We start from the raw sequence: 21,779 nt of genomic DNA, 5'->3' as shown, positions 1-21,779 counted from the left end.
CATTTCCACACATGATCTGCAGTAAACGCCAAACACCCAACGCCATTCTTGTTCTGATTTCAGATACTGACAATTCCAACCGTTCAGGTATAATTGCACAAAATGATGCCAGCTTCATGACCAACATACCAGTTCTTTGAAGTCTATTATGACATTGATATCACATTCTAGCAATTATTCCTCTGGACACAATACACGGTGTTGAACCACAAGATCTCATCATACCAAACAAAGAAAGGAAAATGCTCTTTCAGCTTCACACCCCAGAAATATCTTCACTTTACCATATTAAATTCTCAACAGTTAAAAGATCAAATTTCTTATATGTCTGCAAGAAAAGATTGTAAAACTTCTTCAAAGTCTTCTGGGATTTTTTTTAACAGAGATGCTGATAAGCCACAAACCTATATCAGACAATTACTGATAGAAGCAACGTTTCTCTGACCTGAAACCCTGAATATGAATACAGACAAAACACATTATATTTTTAAGTATGATCTGAGTTTAGTTTATCTTTTGTGAGCCCTTTCTTTGTGTAGTGACCATTTTCTCAGCCAATTAGAGTGAAAACTATACCAAATATTTATTACAAAATCTACAAGCACTCGTTGTAATGAAAGAAAAGCTCCTTTATCGGAAGCGGCTCAAATTGCCGATTTGAGCCAGTGTCAACAAGAAATACACAACTCTGAACCATCTAATCACATAACATAAATAATAAGTCAGGGACCGTATCAAAACATACGTGGCTTGATAATCAGATCCTTCTGAAGCAGAGCCATGAAGATTCACCACAGACAAGGAGTGGATGTCTTAAATCGCCACACCAGACTTTCGGTTATGGGATTTTGTTTGGATTAAACAGTTTACAATTAATCGGGCAGATTGCAGATCGGGTGGGAAAGTGAACTTTGAATAAACACAGATAACAAAACCGAAACTGTCTACTGGAAATTGGATCTTGCTAATATATCCAGCGATTATCGGACTTAGGAAACACTGCTTGGGTTTCGGATGTGTTAGCATTCATAGTTAATGACATAATATACATAAGAATGTGTAATAAAGTTTTTTTTATAAATTCACAAGCTATGAGTAACATGTGTTTACTACAGAATGCCTCCTTAAAAGCCAAGTCAGCATTGCCCAACTTGTTTAATTCAAAACACAAGAAATATTGATGAAAATATAACTATGAATGTGTCATTACAATAAAAAAATTAACATCTTTATTTATTATGTTATCATTGCATTGTAGGTAACTGACATAGGCTGTGAACACCAGTGGGACAGCGGGACCATCCAGATCTCAATACTATTGTAATTAGATCTAAACTTAACAGAGGTTGGGAGAGCGGGACCATCCAGATCTCAATACTATTGTAATCAGATCTAAACTTAACAGAGGTTGGGAGAGCGGGACCATCCAGATCTCAATACTATTGTAATTAGATCTAAACTTAACAGAGGTTGGGACAGCGGGACCCTCTCTAGATCTCAATACTTTGGTAATTAGATCTAAACTCAACAGAGGGTGGGACAGCAGGACCATCTCTAGATCTCAATACTTGGTAATCAGATCTAAACTCAACAGAGGTTGGGACAGCAGGACCATCTCTAGATCTCAATACTATTGTAATTAGATCTAAACTTAACAGAGGGTGGGACAGCGGGACCCTCTCTAGATCTCAATACTTGGTAATTAGATCTAAACTCAACAGAGGGTGGGAGAGCGGGACCCTCTCTAGATCTCAATACTTGGTAATTAGATCTAAACTCAACAGAGGGTGGGACAGCAGGACCATCTCTAGATCTCAATACTTGGTAATCAGATCTAAACTCAACAGAGGTTGGGACAGCGGGACCATCTCTAGATCTCAATACTTGGTAATTAGATCTAAACTCAACAGAGGGTGGGACAGCAGGACCATCTCTAGATCTCAATACTTTGGTAATCAGATCCACACTCAACCAAGGTCAACACGAACCAAGTTAGTGAAAAAATTCCAATAGAGATTACCCAGCTCATCATTCTTCTCATTATTATAACATGATGTAAACCATAATTATCCTTGTCCTCATCATACTCCATCACAGCCCCATCACATCAATCCTTGATGGGAAAACAACAAGTAACTTACCATAACAATCTCCAAACAACACAAGTTCCAAGTAAAAACATTCTCATCACCAAAAGGATATGTTAAACATAAGGTCAAATCAAGTAATGTTAAATATATAAGGGGGGGCACGGGTCGTCTAAGGCGCCGCGATTCGCTGTGCAGAGTTGCGTCCCTTGGGCACGCCAGAAATCTATAATTGTGTGTTCGAATCACGGGTTGCCCCGATAATGTTTCTAGGTTTGTCAGCACCATACCCGTGCTCCTGGGTTTCACCAAAGTGGTAAACGTCTGAGACCTGCATCACTTCGGGCTTTCCTCCCACATTAAGCTGACACGCCATGATATGACTGTAATACTGTTAAAAGCGGCGTTAAATCCAACTCACTCACTAAATATATAAGGAACAATATTTATTTCATACATGCTCAAATATAACTTTAACACGTGAAAAACTTGATAGTGTTGGCCGTTACTTTTAGCCCTTGTACATGACATTAAAATTTTTTTCCCCTGTTGAGAATGGCCCTTCCGCCCACCCCCCTCTGCTTTCAAGGTGGAGGCTCCCTCAAAGACTGGGGGCAATTGTTTAGGGCACAGTAGCCCCAGAAGATAAACTCTCCCTCTAATATGATGACCCCACAATTCATCTGTCGTGGAATTGTCATGCCTTGTAAACTAAGCTCTATATTGAAACAACTTTCTCTGATAACCACTGACTTATTAGGGCAGATGAGGTTTTTTGACCCTTGCCGGAGGATTATTGGACATAGTATCTCCTAACGTGTGGCTGGTCCGAAACTGATCCGTCTATCTTAACCTGTGGGTTGTAGGATGGCTGATAGCTGCTGTAGGGGACAGGCTCAACAATGGAGATAGCCAGCCTCCGTAGCAGCTCGACTGATGGGTGGTGTCCCATACACACACACATACTGGCTCAGATGAAGGGGGAGAAATGTCTCCCTAGCGACTGGAGGGGCTTTCTGTTGAGTGATTGTTAGCAGTACAACTGGGATAGATTGATAGATGGATGGATGGATGGATGGATGGATGGATGGATAGATAGATAGATGCTTTCTGTTGAGTGATGGTTAGCATTACAACTGGGATAGATAGATAGATAGATAGATAGATAGATGGATAGATAGATAAATAGATAGATGGATGGATGGATGGATGGATGGATGGATGGATGGATGGATGGATGGATGGATAGATGCTTTCTGTTGAGTGATGGTTAGCATTACAACTGGGATAGATAGATAGATAGATAGATAGATAGATAGATAGATAGATAGATAGATAGATAGATAGATGCTTTCTGTTGAGTGATGGTTAGCAGAGAGAGAGAGAGAGAGAGAGCAAAATCACTGAGGCATATGACGTATATATTTTAAAACTCAATCCATATATATGAAAACAGTGACAATATATTAGGGGAGGGGAGGGGAAAGGGTGGGTGGGGGTAGGGGGTGTTGGGGCGGAGAGGAGGTGCGTGTCCTAGGGTGTTGACTGCTGGACATCCATGACTATAGACATATCATAACAATTATTCAAAGCACATTTTCATTCTAGACTAACAGCCAAACTTTCCTCTTTGCAAGTTGATGCAAGTTTCAATTCCAGCTTCTACATTCAAGGATACCCTCAAGCAGGGAGGCGAAATCCCCATCTTGACGTAAATCTTCATCCAAATGCATCCACCATTATGTTACATTGACCCGAGACTGCAAGTCAGTGAATAATTCTTTGTGCTGTGTCAGCATTTTTTCAGGTACTAAAAGATCATCCTCTGTAGAACAGGGATGATGTATGCTTGTCATATCAATATCATTCAATGCCATACAACTGTCATACAATAATCATGAATGTCATACAATTGTCATACAGTGAATATAGTTGTCATACACTGAATGCTATTATCACACCCATACCTCATACTCATATCCATTAATGATGCACGTCCATCTTTAACCATCTAACATTTCCTGTAAAAGAACCGTTTTCTGCATACAGAATCGCTGTTCAAATATGTTCATTTTCTTGACTAAAATAGTAGTAGGCTCTTGTCAGGGAGAACTTATTGAAACCCAAAAGCACATTACGCAACGCAATTCAGCGGAAGACACAAAAAGTCTTCGCTTTACAAAGAAAAGTCAGGTTAAAAGCGAGATAAATATAAGCAGGTTATTAGAAACACATCTCCTGTGTAATTATTTAGGTCTTAGTGAAAAAGCTTTTCTATTTCATGCTATAAGACTTAAATGACAAGCCAGGCGTCTGTTTGTACCCCTCAACCCGAGCAATGCTCTCTGGTCACTGCTTGTCGTAACCATACTAACTCAAAAATCAACTTAAGCTTGCATGTCACTTTAAACTGACACTCAAACTCCACATTTTTAAGCCAGCTTGTGGAACAAGACGAGTTTAAATCAAGTATTTAATTTGTCTGACACATTGCATGGTTCTATTGATAACTGCTTGACAATATTTGCCTCCCTTTTATAAGAAATAACGGTGTTGAAAAGCTGTTGGTTTTTAACTAGTGTTTTTGCAGTGACATTTGTCTGCTAAAGAAGTGCCTGTCTTCTAATTTCTTGCAGATTTATCTTGTCAGTTGTGTACTGAGCGAATAACGTCAGTTTCAAATGACATAGTGCTGTCCATTTCAACATTGTGGAAGGCTAATTATTTGTCATTGGATTCTAACTTCCTTAGCGACATGCACCAAAATGAGCTCTGTAACACTGTGACGAGAAACAGAACTTGCCTCATCCCAAATACACAACAACAACTTTGCACAATATGATGCAAAGCAGAGATGCACAAGACAGTTGTCATAACTCTGATTGGTACAAATATCGTTTTATGTAAATTCATGTGACTCATTTGAGAACAAAAATGTACCATTCAGCACCACGGACAGTTTGTTAACGTCAGCTCCAATACGATTTGCAAACGAAACACTTTTCTAAAGTCTCCTAACAGTATCCCAAATCACAACTGAGCAAAGCCAGCATAAACACTCTGATACCTCAGGAAGAGAGATCATAAAATAATTTTCTAATTTAATCTTTTCAAAACTTTTATGACATGGTTTCAACTGAACCCTTCAGATTTGACAGGCTTCTGCTGTGAGTTTTATCTACTCAGCCTGTGAATTAGAAAGGTAGCCAGCAAAATTACAAGACAACCAAATATGGATAATTGTATTTTGAGAAAATAACAGTTTTTTTAGTTTTTTATTGACAGGCGAGTGATTTGTATCATGGATCATCTTGTAGATATGAATTTTGATGAAGGAAGATCACATTTGAAATAACCACAGAAACAAATTTCCTTGTGATCAAAGACCCTGACTTATAGAAAGTGACCATATTTACAAGTTGAACAAAGTTTGACAACTGTGTTTTGTGTTTCCTATCATTATGACATCAGTGTCAGTCAGCTGGAGACTTTCCCAGCTTTAACAATATTATTGCCATTCTATACTGTTGTGGCTTTTCCGTAACTCTTCTTGAAAAGTTCCAACTTCTTATTACATGGGTGTTACGCTTGTCTTTTTCAACAAACTAAAAATGCACGTCCTGTTTTGAGAATTAGACAATGATTTAGAAATACTGAAAAGTGTTTGTGTATTTATTTATTTATTTATTTATTTATTTATTTATTTATTTATTTATCAGAACAAAACAGAACTCCATAAAGACATAAGTTTTAAAAAACACATCTTACTCACTCTTCAATTTCATTTTAAACTACTTGTAACAAAAACAAAAATTAATATTAACACACAAGTCAATTTAACTAAAACTACACTGTATTTAGAATAGAATCAAACAAGTCATGAAGAAAATATTATCCAAATGCCACTCTCTATATCCATTAAACTGAAATGTGTTCCTGGTTAGAACATAACATATCCTTCCTGTCACCTGGTATATAATTCAATGTAAATGTTTGTAATAAATTCAACACAAGATAAAACGAGCAAGCTCTTTCTGATAATACTGTCACAAGAACCTTGCAATAAATTCGCTGCAAAACAGCAAAATTTGATAAGTCAATGTATTTATGATACAGAGTTGAAGGAAAACATTATTTTTGACTTTATGTCTTCAAAACATTTATAGAAACATACATGGAATATTGAGGAATTTAGGCATTAATTATGAATATGAAAAGTACTTCTCCATAAATACCAATCTGATGTGAAAATTAGTGCACATTACATACTGAAAAGTGTCACAGTTATAATAAAATATGACATAAATATTTAACTATTTTTAGCTAGCCTTTTTTACACACAAAAAGAATATATACCAAAATATTTCTACTCTGCACTGACATTTCAGATATTTAATAAATAATAATTGATTTGTCACACAAATAGCATATAAATAGTCCTATAAAGCAGATATAGCCAGCACAACTCACAAATAAGAAATGACATGGAAAGATCAGATCCACTTTAATTAAAAACAGATACTAAACTACCAGGCTTAAATATTCATTATCCTAAAATGACATCAAAACAATAAACAATTTAGATTCCAGGAAACCTTAAACACAAATAACTGCAAGTACTACACCTCCTGAACCTAGCAACTTCTTTATAATCAAATTACAGAAGATGTGATTTTCCTTACAACTTTTCATCCTGTCAAATACGAACCCCACATGATACTGAAACATTTCTCAAAGACATGAAGACAAAATGGAATGAGTAAAGTTTGACCTACCACAGACGACAAGATCATGCAAGAATGAGAAAAGTTTTACCTAACACAGAGTGAGAATGCTTCATGCATTGTAACGGCGTGTGTGCTTGTAGATGCTCCGTCTCCCTGTTGTCAGTCGAGATACGATTGTGGCGATTATACCACTGCTGCCACCAAATCTTAGCCAGGCCTTGAGGAGGGGGTACAGGGGGGTGCCTGGCCATCAAGCTAAGTAAAATGCCGTGTTAGTTCTTTCATGGGCCAATCATCAGAGGAGGAGCCTAAGAGCTCTTGTCGACTGACGGCTAGTGATTCACAATATCTTCCCAGCTTTACAATCAGTTGTTGAATAAGGCTAACACAGTAGGAATGGAAGAGGCAGCGGTCATATAGATCCACAGATATATCTGTAGCTGCAACGCAATATGATGCGGAGAGTCCTCGGACAGCTTGCTTGCCTGCTTCACACTGTATTTGTAGCACTAACGGAGGCGTAGCTGTCGACACACTGCAGGGTTGAAAGGCTTCACGAGGAATTGCAAACTTCACTAATCACACAGTAACAACTGTTACCAAAGTAAATACAGGTTCAATAGACGAGTGGACTAGAACTGCGTTCAATCATAATTGCGCCCTTAAATCACAGCTACCTGTACACCTTCCCTCAGACGGGAAATGCCTCACAATAGATAAAAGAAAAAGTCACAAGGGCAGCCATTAAATTTATGATTCCTTTCTTTTCACAATTCAATAAATAACAAAAAAAAATTGAACTGCTGAACCACGGTTCACTTCCTTTTTTTCTTTCTTGATGTAATAATATTCGTGGCATTGTGTTCAATAGGCTTGTCAATGGATAGTCGGCCTACCGCGATTCGAGCTCAGCTAGCCCGATCAATAGTGAAGGCAGTATTGTGTCGGCAATATCTTTAACTGCATTGCCATACACATAAAAGTTGTATATAAAGGCGCATTGAGAGGCGTAAAATGGAACATTAGCACAATGAGAGCAACAATCATGTCACCGATACAATAAGTCAAGCTTCTTTCCACGGAATAATAGTGGCGAAGATACCCCTAGTTTCCCACACCACTATTGAGTCTTGCAATATTGGCAACAGTTACCGGGGAAAGTAGCTATGCAAATTCCAAGGTTAAACGGCACAAATGGGTATCCTTAATTTTGAATACAAAATATTCTCTTCACGCCTAACTTGTGAAAGAATTTACTGAAAGGGTTTTATGAAAGAAATTGCCAACCAGGCAGGATAACTGACACAGTTTTTACAATAACAGTTATTCTTTTGACAATTCTATAGCTGGGCAAAATAGAATGTCACTCTTTTACAATCAAACCTTCGCCCAGAGGAGGGTTCGAATTTTACTGGCTCTTTGTAATGGATTTCTCTAGAATACTTTCACCGGGAAAGAACATTTATTTTAACGATCGAAATTTGAAAAAGTTGTCCCAATATCATAAGTATACAAATGGCTGAAAAGAATATTCAGGAATGAAAAAAATGGAAGAATGAAACATAAGGCTTAGTTAATTATTCCACTTCTGAAAATTTAAATCAATATCTAAACATAATCTTCTTATCAGCAGCCAGCAGGGGCTTGCTCACATGGCAAAGCTATTACAAGTTGTCATATGGCCAGTATATTGTATTAAATGTCTTTCCCACATTGAAGCATTCCATTGGTCATTAGGAAAACAGTATCACACAATCTATGATTACTATAGCTTCCTTAAGTAGTTTCATGGGAGAACAGCACTGGTGGTGTAGTTCAATGTACTGGTCAGATTAGGACTACAAAACAAGATCAACACAAATGAGCTGTTAATTAGGCGATAATCAGACAAACAGGGGTGGAGGAATGAATTAACAGAGCTCCCTCATGTATACTAAAATTCAGCCCTTTGAGCTGAGGCTTTTGAACTTGGTCATAAGGTGTTCCTAGCAAGACGATAGTTACATGGTTCATACAGATATAGAAAACTAACATTCAAGGCCTTTCAAGGCTTTTCAGGCTTTCAACTGTTATTTTCAAGGCTTTTTAGGTGGGTTATTCAGGTGGGTTATTTGTCTGTCAATATTTTTTTTAAACATCCAACATACTATTTATTAATTGTAAGACATAAAAAGCAGTATGAACATCACAAGACATATTTTCCTAACAACTAAATAAAATAAATGAAGTCTGTTATTAATTTTAATACTTTTATTTAAAATTATACATCATTTTGTACAAATTCAAGGCTTGTCCAACTATTTTGGTGATTTTCAAGGCTTTTGAAGGTTGACAAAGCATAATAACACAAAGGTATAAGAATCTGTACCGGATCGTCGATATTTCGGTTTATAAAAGAAGTTCTTATCCATAAACTTTATCAACTCTATCAACCATCAACTTCCAAGAAATGCCTATCAAACAAACCTTTTCAAGGCTCACACTGAATATCAAGACTTTTCAAGAGGGTTCTTAAAATTCAAGGCCTTTTCAAGTCTGTATGCACCTAGGGTTATAGGCAGAGATAGGAGGCACGGTACTGATAGAATGAAGGCAGCTAGGTACACACATTATCTTGGTGGCATGGTCTTTCACTTTTGTAGGATCTTACCAAGTCCATGCCCTGACTTTATAAATTAATAATGTTTTTAGAGTCACATAACTTACTGGTTCATATCATGAAATCTTTATCATGTTAATTTCTATAAATATTAACCAGCTAAAATTAATTCCCAGACTTTGTGCTTCAACATGTGGTTAATGACATGGCTTTTATATTTGTTTAATGGCTTAGGGAGTGTTGCTGGACAAGCTTCTTTGTGCCAATGTCAAGCACCAGGAAACTTACAAAGAGATTTGAAAATGTAATTACCTCTCTTTCAAATCTACTAAGAAGCTATCATTTTACAAAATTATAAAAATAATTTTCATCACTATCTTGTCTTTTACGCCCACTGGAATCTGTTTGGGCAGATAACCTAGACTGGTTATTCTCTATAGACGTTTTATATTTACAAACTGATTCTTTTTCAAAATTTTCAATTTTCTACACTTGCCAAATTAAAGACATACATACTTTGCATCATAATATATAATATTTTCAACTTTTTGTTCATATTAATTTACATGTAAAAAATAACACATTTTTCAGTGGTCTTAATTTTGTAAAATAAACATTTCGCTTCGACTTGATATGTCGAAAATTTGTTCTCTGATTAAGAAAGACAGGAAATGGTGCCGCGTTCTTCCAAAATGTCCAATCAAAACAGTCCTGACAGTTCAACATCCACATGAGATGAGGAAAATGTTATTTTTCACGTCTGAAATGTACAGCAGTGATGACGGAACATGGTACCCCAAGGTGCCGACTTCCACCCATGTTCTCTCAACGTAAAAAAAGCCTTTGACATAAATGAAAAAAAAACTTTGACATAAATTAACTTTGGTTATATATTCAAGCTTGTGACTGCTTCCGCGTGCCGATTTCCTTGCACATGTCATAATACAAACTGGAGTGAAATATGACTGGCAGATGACTGCTTGTACGTTTCACAATCCTACCTTTTCCACGAGAAGTGGCACTTTTTCCCTTTTCCTCTCAATACAAGCGAACAGGTCAAATTAATAGAATTTCATTCTCGATACATTAGCTGACACACCTGCCAAGTGCTCTTAGAAAAAATTAACTTCATTTTTATATCTTTTTGAAGGCGTACAAGGTTTAGAGAATTCCTGTATGATAGGACAAGCTATGGAGATGGGGATCATTGACTTTATCAATCAGAGGATGAAGCCAAACTCTGTTACAGAGGATGTACCAGGCCTGATAACTTTACATCCATTTACCTTTCATAGCTTCGATTGTTTGTAATTTATCTAAATCTTTTTATTTTATTTTCTAGTTTGAATTTTGTTTTCATAAACAATGTAGATAAATATTTTGAATTATTTATTTTTCGTATGATATATCACAATGATGCCCTGAATGATGGTTTGTGTCTGCACATTGAAGTGTGGATTTAGTATTTTGGTGATTGTTGCTGTTTTAGTGAATATGAATCTACACCATTCTCCATCCTCCGTATCACATCTCATCCTCCATATCATCCACCAATCTCACTCCATCCTCCATATCATGACCCCAACCTCTGTATCGCCACCCATCTTCCGTATCATCACCCCGTTATCCAAATTACCACCCTATCTTCCGTATCTCCACCCCAACCTCCATATAACCACCCCATCCTGTATCCCCATCCTATCCTCCATATCATCCCCCAATCTCACTCCATCCTCTGTATCCCCACCCAAACCTCTGTATAACCCCCGCCATCTCACCCCATTCTCCATCTCACATCCCAACCTCCACATCACCCACCAACCTCCGTATCACATCCCATCCTCCGTATCACCCACCAATCTTCCCTCATCCTCCATCTCACATCCCAACCTCTGTATCACATCCCATCCTCCATCTCACATCCCAACCTCTGTATCACATCCCATCTTCCATATCACCTACTAATCTCCCCACAACCTCCGTATCACATCCCATCCTCCGTATCACCCACCAATCTTCCCTCATCCTCCATCTCACATCCCAACCTCCGTATCACATCCCATCCTCCATCTCACATCCCAACCTCTGTATCACATCCCATATCACCTACTAATCTCCCCCCATCCTCCATATCACAATCCCAACCTCCGTATCACATCCAATCTCCATATCACCCGCCAATCTCCCTTCATCCTCCATCTGAAATCCCAACCTCCGTATCACCACTCCTAAATCCTCAACACTCCAACCTCCCACCCCCCCAACCAGCACCCACACCTGGTGGTGTCTGGATATCAAATATTGACACCAACGACACCTCCCCTTCTCACCACCTCCCCTCATCATCCATTCCCCACCCCCCATCTCCCCTCATCATCCATACCCCACCCCCCTTCTCACCACCTCCCCTCATCATCCATACCCCAACCCCCATCTCGCCACCTCCCCTCATCATCCATTCCCCACCCCCTTCTCACCACCTCCCCTCATCATCCATACCCCACACCCTTCTCACCACCTCCCCTCATCATCCATACCCCACCCCCCCACCCCCCTTCTCACCACCTACCCTGCCACACAAACCATATTTTACAACAATTCATCAACATGGGAACAATATTTTTTTAAAAACAAACACGTGTTGCACACATTCAGCAATATGTTACTCATTACCGAAATTGAAAACATTCATCAAATAAACATTTGATTATTTTTTTTCCAACACTCACCAATAAACACACAATATAACAGTATTAAAATGTAATCAAAGTTTAAACAAAACATGGATATATATATGGTTTTACAACCCCTGTACCGATGCAGCCTCGTCAAGGTACGGGGGTATTAAGTGGGACTTGTTTTTCTCAGAGACAAAAAGTCATTAAATATTGTTTATTGTTTAGACATGGCACACAACAGAGATGGTGATTACGCTGATCTGCGTCTACATCTGCACAACATCTGCACGTCATCACCAGATGCCCGAACAATTAAACACTCTCACGCTTTCTTCTCCAACACATCTTATCAACCTTACGCGGCAGAATATTAATGTTCTTTGTACCATATTTCATAACTGTTTCATTTTCATATTCCCACTGTTATGACTCCAGAGCTTGTAATATGTCATTTAAATACACAATCAGCTTATTAGTCTATACTTTATAATGCTAATTTTTCGGCATTTCAGCATAAAAGCAAGACCGGAAAACATTTCATAGTTATATAATTCATTCTTTTCATTACAGCTAGATTATTGTATAAGTAATCAATGTTGTTTGAATTCGGACCAACAAATTTACATATTGATGCATATTGGTGGTTATCACTTCATCAATTAACTGCTAACTAATGGATGTAGATGCAGTGGTTGGGAGCATCCCTGCATGGGTGTCAGCGATCATTTTTGGCCACACATAACTAGCTCAAAGCTCAGGCCCACAATCAAATGTCCTTAAACAAACCACAAACATGTCATCCACACTCTACCAACCCCACTGCTCTACCAACCCCCAACTCTACCAACCTCACGCTCTACCAACCCAATGCTCTACCAACTTCAAACCCCTGTTCTACCAACTTCAAACCCCTGTTCTACCAACTTCAAATTCCTGTTCTACCAACTTCAAATTCCTGTTCTACCAACTTCAAACCCCTGTTCTACCAACTTCAAACCCCTGTTCTACCAACTTCAAATTCCTGTTCTACCAACTTCAAACCCCTGTTCTACCAACTTCAAACCCCTGTTCTACCAACTTCAAATTCCTGTTCTACCAACTTCAAACCCCTGTTCTACCAACATCCAACCACTGCCCTACCAACCCCCAACTCTACCAACCCCACACTCTACCAACCTCAAACCCCCCTACCACCATCCAAACCACTCTACCAATCCACACTCTACCAACATCCAACCTCTGCTCTACAGCAAACAACCCTCTTCTACAACCCACACTCTATCAACCCCTACTCTACCAATTCCAGCCCCTCCTCTACAATCCCTTGCCAAATATAAACCAGCTCAAACCACTCTACAGCTTTTCCTCTACAACTCCCTCCCCTCCCCGACATATCCAAAAAACCCATTTTACAAATACCACCCCCCATTAACTCCCCTAAACCCTTTACCAAGAACCCCTTCCTACTTGCACATCCCAATATAGCCTTGCTCCAAGGCTGTACAGAATGGTGAGTCCATTTGTGTACAGTAATTCTATCCTTATAACAGGCAAGTCTAGATATGTGGACAGTATTCTAAGGACACCAGTCTCTTATAGGGACAACTTGTTCTTATTATTTATATAGTCTATAAATTCTTATTTAAACTAATAAATACTGCCTTAGAGACTTGTGCAAGTCTAACCAGTATACAGAACACTGTGTTATAGCTGGAAGGTAGCCTGTCTCAGTCCCTCAACCACATTATTTTCCTGGATCCCAAGCCCTTTCTGTAATGCTGTAGACCAAATGAAGCAAGTCTAGATTTTTCACAACTGCGCCTATATTTAAATGGAGTTGTTTGTTCCTATCAAAATTATATTTTTTCAGACACTCAGCAATCGTCTAATGGGGAGTTGGCAGGAAGGGACAAGGCTCTCTTGAACCTGATTCCTATCTTCTCACCAAGCCCCAAGTTGAACGATACAATCTCACCAACACAGATACCACCCTACTCATAATACTTCCCTTAAGACAGAATTACATATAACACATCAATAAATTACTCATTACATAGGAAACACACTCTTCTTATCGAATAAACATCCTTTATCTGTCTCAGCAAACAACACTTGTGCTACATTTTAGACAGCTAACATATTTATTTTCCTTGAAAACTAGAAAAACTAAAAATAAGTCCCATTACAATTTACAATGTGTTAATTTTTCAAAATGAATCTGAAATGAAAAAAATAAGATCAGTCCCATCATCTGAGTATAGGTCATGTGAACAGTTACGTATTTACCTGCAAGACAGCAAGCGGGTCTGCAAGATACACCTGTAATTAACCTGCACAGGTAGCAACTTACAACGCATCATTACTGTGGAGACTGCAAACAGACTTTACCACTAGTAATTAACAGAAACGTTTTTTACCTGAGAACAATGTCACCGAGTACAGCAAGCAAACATCAACACCAAATCTCAAGTGGCCATATATACATAGGTACTTTAAACCTTTTTTCCCCAGCTGATTCGTCTTGTATTACAGTGAAGTCTCGGAAGCAAGTGGATAGAGACAAGCGTCGAGGAGGTTTTATTGGCTACGACAAAGAATTCATTTCTCATCTTAGATAATTATGGCTGCAGTGCCATGTCATTACTCAGTAATGTTGAAAATGTCAGAATATTATATATCTGTGAGGAATCGGTAAGAACTAGGACCAATGATCTTGAAATGTCCATTAAGGAAACAATTCTGTGTTCTCTGAGGCATCTAAGAACCGGGAAATACAGTGATGTTCCACGTGTGAGTGAGTGAATGTGTGTTTGTTGTAGCGATGGTACATCTAGAGAGATGTGATCCAGCCTGCGGGACATGAACCAGTGGTTGATAATCTGAGCATCAATCCAAGCCATCACAGTAATGTTAACAGACATGGTATGCACGATATTCTAGGACAGAATCTGCCAACAGTCTACATGTGTATTGACAGATACATCACGGACAATATGAACATACACACGTTAACAGATTCATTACGGACAATATCCCCAACACACGTTAACAGATACATCACGGACAATATCCCCACATATATGTTAACAGATACACTGGACATGCAGACAGTCCACACACATGTTAACAGATACATCATGGACAATATCCCCACATATATGTTAACAGATACACTGGACACGCAGACAGTCCACACACATGTTAACAGATACATCATGGACAATATCCCCACATATATGTTAACAGATACACTGGACACGCAGACAGTCCACACACATGTTAACAGATACATCATAGACAATATCTCCACATATATGTTAACAGATACACTGGACACGCAGACAGTCCACACACATGTTAACAGATACATCATGGACAATATCTCCACATATATGTTAACAGATACACTGGACACGCAGACAGTCCACACACATGTTAACAGATACACTGGACACGCAGACAGTCCACACACATGTTAACAGATACATCACGGACAATATCCCCAACACATATGCATGAGTAATCAGTCAACTTTGCAGCCAGCCTACCAACACTCCTCCACCATTTGTTCAACAGGTGCAGGAACATATTGATTGGTTTGCGAGCTGCCAAGATCCCAGCAGCTCTCTCTATCGCTTGATCATTGATACATATTACTACTGATGACTTTGACATAGCGGACAATCTCTCAAAATATCAATTTTGATTTGCTAACCTGTTACGCAATGTGGAAAAGCGAGGCAATCCATCTAGAGCGGCAGTGGTTGAATGATTGACGTCGCTGTGTTATCAATTAGAAGCGTTCCCACCACATTCTGTCAGAGGTTTCAAGAATGGAAGGGAAGAGGAAATTTGATGCCGAAAATCACCCAAATACACATGATCAACACAAACTTACAATATGCCTTGAAAAAGTCGTGGAGTAGAAAGGGTGTGAGTGTTGGACGTTGGCTAGAGTCGGATAGTGGCCTAATGAGCATTCTGATATGCCAGAACTGGAACCCATAGCTTCTGATTAATGGCACTTTAATATCCTGCGATCGTTTTTACCACATTTCACTCCAATGCATCATTTTCACCAGCATGTCTGTAAAACAATACTTTGTGTGCAAACAAAAGAATCTGAAATTGAAGGATTACATCAACACAAAAAGCGACAGGACAGAAAAGTGAGACTTGATGATACAAAAATTTCAATTTTTTTTATCCGTTTTGATTTGTTTTCAATTTTGAAAAGACATTCATTTCTAATGAACAGAAACATGCCGATCATTTGTATTCTGGCGTTCAACTGGGCATAAACAAAAGGCAGTCATGCACGACATGTCTAATATAAGAAAACAATGAGTAATTGTTTTCATTGGCCATTTTTTCCACACCTCAGCCGTCATCGCTTTAACACATGTAGGTGAACAATCGGCTAGTCTCTCTTGAAAACAATTCTCAAACATGTCTGTATTATTCATCAACAAATGCAACAAACAACTGAAAATCTGCAGAACCCATCCAAAATTAATAGGACAAAAATGACCTTTCACCACAATTCTCAAGAAACGAAGCCTTCAAGTGTAATCTAATTTCTGCGTACATCATGCAGTCAATTATAACAAAATCATAATGATTAATTATGAAAACAATGAGGTTCTCGCAATCACAGACAGATTCCTTCTCTGTGATCAAGGCCACGGTTGAAAGGTGGGGAGAGGATGCAGGTTACAACAACGTGACTTAATGGCGTACAAAACACAGATGGTCTGATGTAAATAGAAGCAGATTAAGGACTTCCTCTTCTCTCACTGACATTAACTGGTTATTTACTGTTTTCTTTCCCTCTACCTTCTTCAACAAACACAACAAAATTTGCGGAGAGGAGACAGAAATTAATGGGTCATTTAATAAAAACAGCAGATGTATGGAACACTACCCTTCCCTATGCCATTAGGTCCTATATCGCAGAGATCTGAGGCTATTAAAGAGGAAAAGAATAATTCCTATATGTTATAGAAGAGAAAAGGCACTGGGAGGAACACGAGGCACACGACGGTATGGAAGGGGAAAAGAGACAAAAGCATCCAAAGGGTTTTTTAACTCTCCCCATCTGTGGAGTAAGCTGTCAAAATCACCCTGGTAACTGGCATGCAATAAATCTACATTATATATGAAAATAAACATTGCCAGCAAGTATAGAGACAAGATCAAAGCTAACAGACACAAGTATGTGGAATCGGTTTCCAAGAGCGAATTATGGACATACTTGCAGGTTTGGGTGAAGACAAGAGCGAGAACTGAGATTGATACAAGGATTCATTAAGAGTATTTAAACTTGCTGGATGATATTAACACACAAAGGCAAGCTATCGCCCAGACTTTACCTTTTGAAACAAAGCAGAGAGAGCTCTCAGAGGATTGTTCATTCCTTAACACGTAATAAAGCCCTACCAAGCACCAACATAAAAGACTCTGGCAATGGCCGGACCAGAGAATATAAAATCTTAAGTTTCTCCCAAATTGAACACAGCTGAGAACAATTCTATTTGTTGTGGTTTCTGAAAGCTTTGAGGTCTTTAGCAGGTCTGAGAAGCTGGTACCGATTGTTCCCACAAACACCAAGTGTATATAATGTAAATGTACTTAAAGGCAACTTCAGGTCAATGATTCTACCTTCTGGACTCATCCAGGCCAATGAATCAAAGGGCACCTGTTTGCAAGCACACCAATGCTTTTACACACAAATGATTCTTCTAACCAGCTAGAAAAAATCCCAAGTGAGTTTAAATCAGGCTATCACATGTTCATAATGGCTTCCTTCCCTGAACCCAAGCTGGAGAATGAATTTCAACTGCTTGAATTTTAATCTGACGACAGAGGTCATGATAGGGAGAAGATGTTCTAGCAGTCTAACTAACATGTACTTTCTTGTAGTCACATAGAACATTAGAACCTTCTACAGCTTGAACTCTCTCCCTGTAAATGTATCCCCATTAAATGAGTATTTGAAGTGTTGAGGACATCTGTCTGGGGTGAAATGATGATCTTGTGATTAGAATGCCCTGTGAACCATGGTAATAAAAAATGATCCCAGAGCAAGGTGTACTTTCCTCCGCTGTGCCACCACATGTAGTCATGGGTTTGAATCCCAGAATCGATCCTTTGTCTACAATACAATATATAAAGGTCAATGCCAGACGACCCGTGAAGATCCGAGGTAGAATAGGTCTTCAGTAACCCATGCACGCTGTAAAAGGCGACTATGCTTGTCGTAGGAGGCGACTAACTTGGTTCACTGACTTGGTTGATGAATATCATTGTATCCCAATTGCGTGGATCGATGCTCATGAAATCAATCATTGGATTGTCTGATCCAGGCTCAATTATTTACAGATCGCCGTCATATAGCTGGAATATTGCTGAGTGCGGAGTTAAACAACAAACAATGAATGGATCACTGAAAGTCGGCCACTAACACCAGGTTGTGACTGGGATCTTGACCAGACAAACCAGTGATCGTAGACCCATGCTAATGGGTTTTGCCAAAGTGGAAATCTTTTTATACTGAAAATACTGTTTCAATTAGCATCAAACCCCAACTCACTCACTCACTTTACCAAAAACAGGATCAAATTGTTACAGTTTACTTATTGAAAATATTATTGCCACAGAGTTTGAAATGGCTGAAGTTGTGCCCCGATCATGACGACTAAAACAAACTTGAAGCTGTCCAAGGTACTCGCCATGTCTACGAAGTCACAGCTATCATGGCTTCTGTGGTTTCTTGGAAAAAGATCTTTAAATATTTGAATGTTTTTTCAACATTCAAAATAAATAAATGTTCAATTTTGATGTCTTGAGCAAATACAGTTCCAGCACCCTTACGATCAGGAACACCCACAAAACGAGATCTCAAGCCTCTGGAATAGAAGTTGAAAACAAAAACTTTCCAGACAGCAACAAGAATGGATGACAGACCAGAGGAGCTAAAAACACGATATACAAAATGTTTGAACCTGGCATATCTTAATAGCAGTATCTGAGTTCATTAATCATTCTCGCATGGACAGTTGGTATCTATTATATCAACAAAACAAAATGTGGGAATAATTTCAATCCATAGACATTCTGAAATTCTTATCACTATCAAACACACCAAAAACATCTTTAAGATGCACCAAATATCTTCTTCCACATCATCATACAATGTTATTTACGTACAAAAAGACAAATATGGATGTTTTCTCCAAGAATGCTGGGTATTAAGGAAGAATTTGAACATTACTTAACTAAAGAGGGAGCTATGAGCTACTTGAATGCATCTCTGTGTTAACCCTTCATCATCCGAAGCCATATTCCTTTAAGAAGAATTATTTACGACTTTCGCACATACTACAAGGCGGAATAACTCACTACAGGATAAATAATGTATACTTTCTGAAATGACAGTATTTTCATTTTGTGCCTCTTTAGAAAACGTTATGAGATTGAAATAATGATTCATTGGAAAAAACTTCCTGTGTTTTGTGCCAAACAGATGTGGCCTTGTATGTGAAAATGAACGTTTTAAAGATTCACTACTCACAGAGATCAGACCTGAACAGAAGCAACCAGAACAAATACACTTGTTGAACCTAGATGAATGGTTTGGATAATGAATTTATTTATTTCTAGGTCCATTTTATCAAAACCTTACAGAAAATCTCCAAATCTGAGTTTTCCTCATTAAAAGTAAGACAGAATAGTGCCCGATATCAAAGTTAGAGATTTCACATTACAAAACTGTATCACATTTTTCAGACTGTAACCAAAAAATCCTTTTCAGCACATGTGCTGTGCATTGCTCGTTATTTATTGGCATGGATTCGAACTGAATTTTAACCTGTGAAAAAGGCCCACTTGAAGATAACAAGCCATGTCATCATTTGATGTTGAAAATTCTCCTCACATCCCAGAAGCTACAAATTAGACAAAAAGCAGCTCTTGATGACTTATGTTTGTGATTAAAGTGCGAAAACACTTGTTACATACGTACAATCTACGCCTATCATGAAATTACATCATGCTGCAATTAACTCATCATTAAGGTGGTAATACCCAGCGTCCCAGCTCCTCCATCCTCGCCATTAGCTGTTGCAGGCCTTTCATCTCAGCCCTGAATTTTAACTTTTGAAGGTTTGTGTTGTTCAGATAACAGATTTATAGATTCCTTGGTGTCAAGAGCGGTATCTGTGCACACCCCTACACATGTTGATCTCCCCATCACGACAACCTGGCTGTGGACAGCAGGGTAATTAAACAAGTAGCATCTTGTAATTGTTGCTGACAACTCCGTCCGTATATCATCTTGTCCCCAAACTCTTCCTTTGGCGTCTCCTCACACCAGAAGGATCTGTAATGGTGCACTGGGTCTCTTCTGGTATCAAGGATCTCTGCTGGTGTCAGGATCTGCTAGTATCAGAAGAATCTACGCAGGTATCAGATCACTACTGGTGCCAGAAAGACCTCTATTGGTGTGAGAAGGAGCTCTACTGGTGCTGAAATGATCTCTATATTGATGCCAGGAGGATCTCTATATTGGTGCCAGAAGGATCTCTATATAGGTGGCAGAAGGATCTCCATACTGATATCAGAAGGATCTCTATACTGTTGTCAGAGGGATATCTTCTGGCATTAGATAGGTAACAGGCATCAGTATGATCTCTAACGGTATCAGATTGTTCTACTGGTCCCAATTACCTGACATAGAATCCCAATATGTATCAATCTGATTCCATCCAGTGTAATTTGTGAGGCATCAAAAGTGATTATATAGTTCTTCCTAAAACCAACACACCACTGACAGCATATCTTCCCATAATACCAGGTCCCAGCACCGACCATATTGTTATTCCACAAGAGGGCAATATGAACTCCTATATAAATTATAAGTGCTGCAATATTATCATGGTAGCACCTCTGTTTTTTCCGTAATATTCTTTGAAGCTTGTTCTTCTCCCTCTGTTCAGCTGCCGCCAACTTCCTTCACTTTGATCCCCACACTAACTCATTATGTCTACTCCTTACTAGATTTTTATCTAGCTTCAACCACCGAACCTCTCCACAGAGGCAATATGTGGACCTACAAAGCCCGATTCTTCTTTAAAGTCACATGGCGAGAGCAAACATGGGGTACGGTACTAGGAGAATTAATTATCACGCGGGAGGTACTAGGGCTGCAGTTTGGAACAGTTGTTGTAAACTTACTTCTATAACTTTGATGCTGCCATTTCAATATGATGACAATCTGGCGCACAGGAACACAGAAAGGGAGCCACTCTTGCTACCCAGTTGGACATCTTTGAATTAAAAATTACGCTCTTCAGACGGATCTTTGGTGTCTCTCTTTGAGGTCGAATCTACTTTCAGCCATTATCAAAGGTTTATTATAGAAAAACCGAAAATGGTTGAAGCACACTGTGAAAGAAAAACTTTTGTTGAAATTGTATTTTCATTTCTAGATGAATGCTGTTAATTATCTGTAGATTTTTTCACACAAGCCTTTTCATTGCTTCATCAGTTTGATGGAGATCTGGCTAGTCACAAAGTTATCATGCAAGGGATGTAAAACTCCACCATTACACCTTCATGTTTTATTGGAATCAAAGGACAGGAAGGGAAACTATTAGTTGAGCAGTTGAAACTCCCATCTTAATCATCA

General features: G+C 38.7%; 1 protein-coding gene across 8 annotated transcripts in view; it reads right to left on the bottom strand.

Annotated features, from left to right (window-relative positions):
* Nucleotides 1-21,779, bottom strand: part of LOC124112910 (transcription factor SOX-13-like) — a 251,830-nt gene that overhangs the window by 73,937 nt on the left and 156,114 nt on the right. The window contains exon 1 of one of the 8 annotated variants that reach the window (XM_046473092.2): nt 6,903-7,391. The exons of the other annotated variants lie outside the window; for them this stretch is intronic. Within the exon in view, the coding sequence (XP_046329048.1) occupies nt 6,903-6,931 (29 nt within the window). The 5' untranslated portion in view covers nt 6,932-7,391. Of the gene's footprint in view, nt 1-6,902; nt 7,392-21,779 lie in introns of those variants that run through there. 8 annotated transcript variants of the gene reach the window in all.

Source organism: Haliotis rufescens, unplaced genomic scaffold (genome assembly GCF_023055435.1).
Source record: "Haliotis rufescens isolate VD_foot unplaced genomic scaffold, xgHalRufe1.0.p SCAF_6, whole genome shotgun sequence".
NCBI classification, from domain to species: Eukaryota; Metazoa; Mollusca; class Gastropoda; order Lepetellida; family Haliotidae; genus Haliotis; species Haliotis rufescens.
Note: the sequence above shows the minus strand (reverse complement) of the source record. Positions and strands in the feature narration are given on the sequence as shown.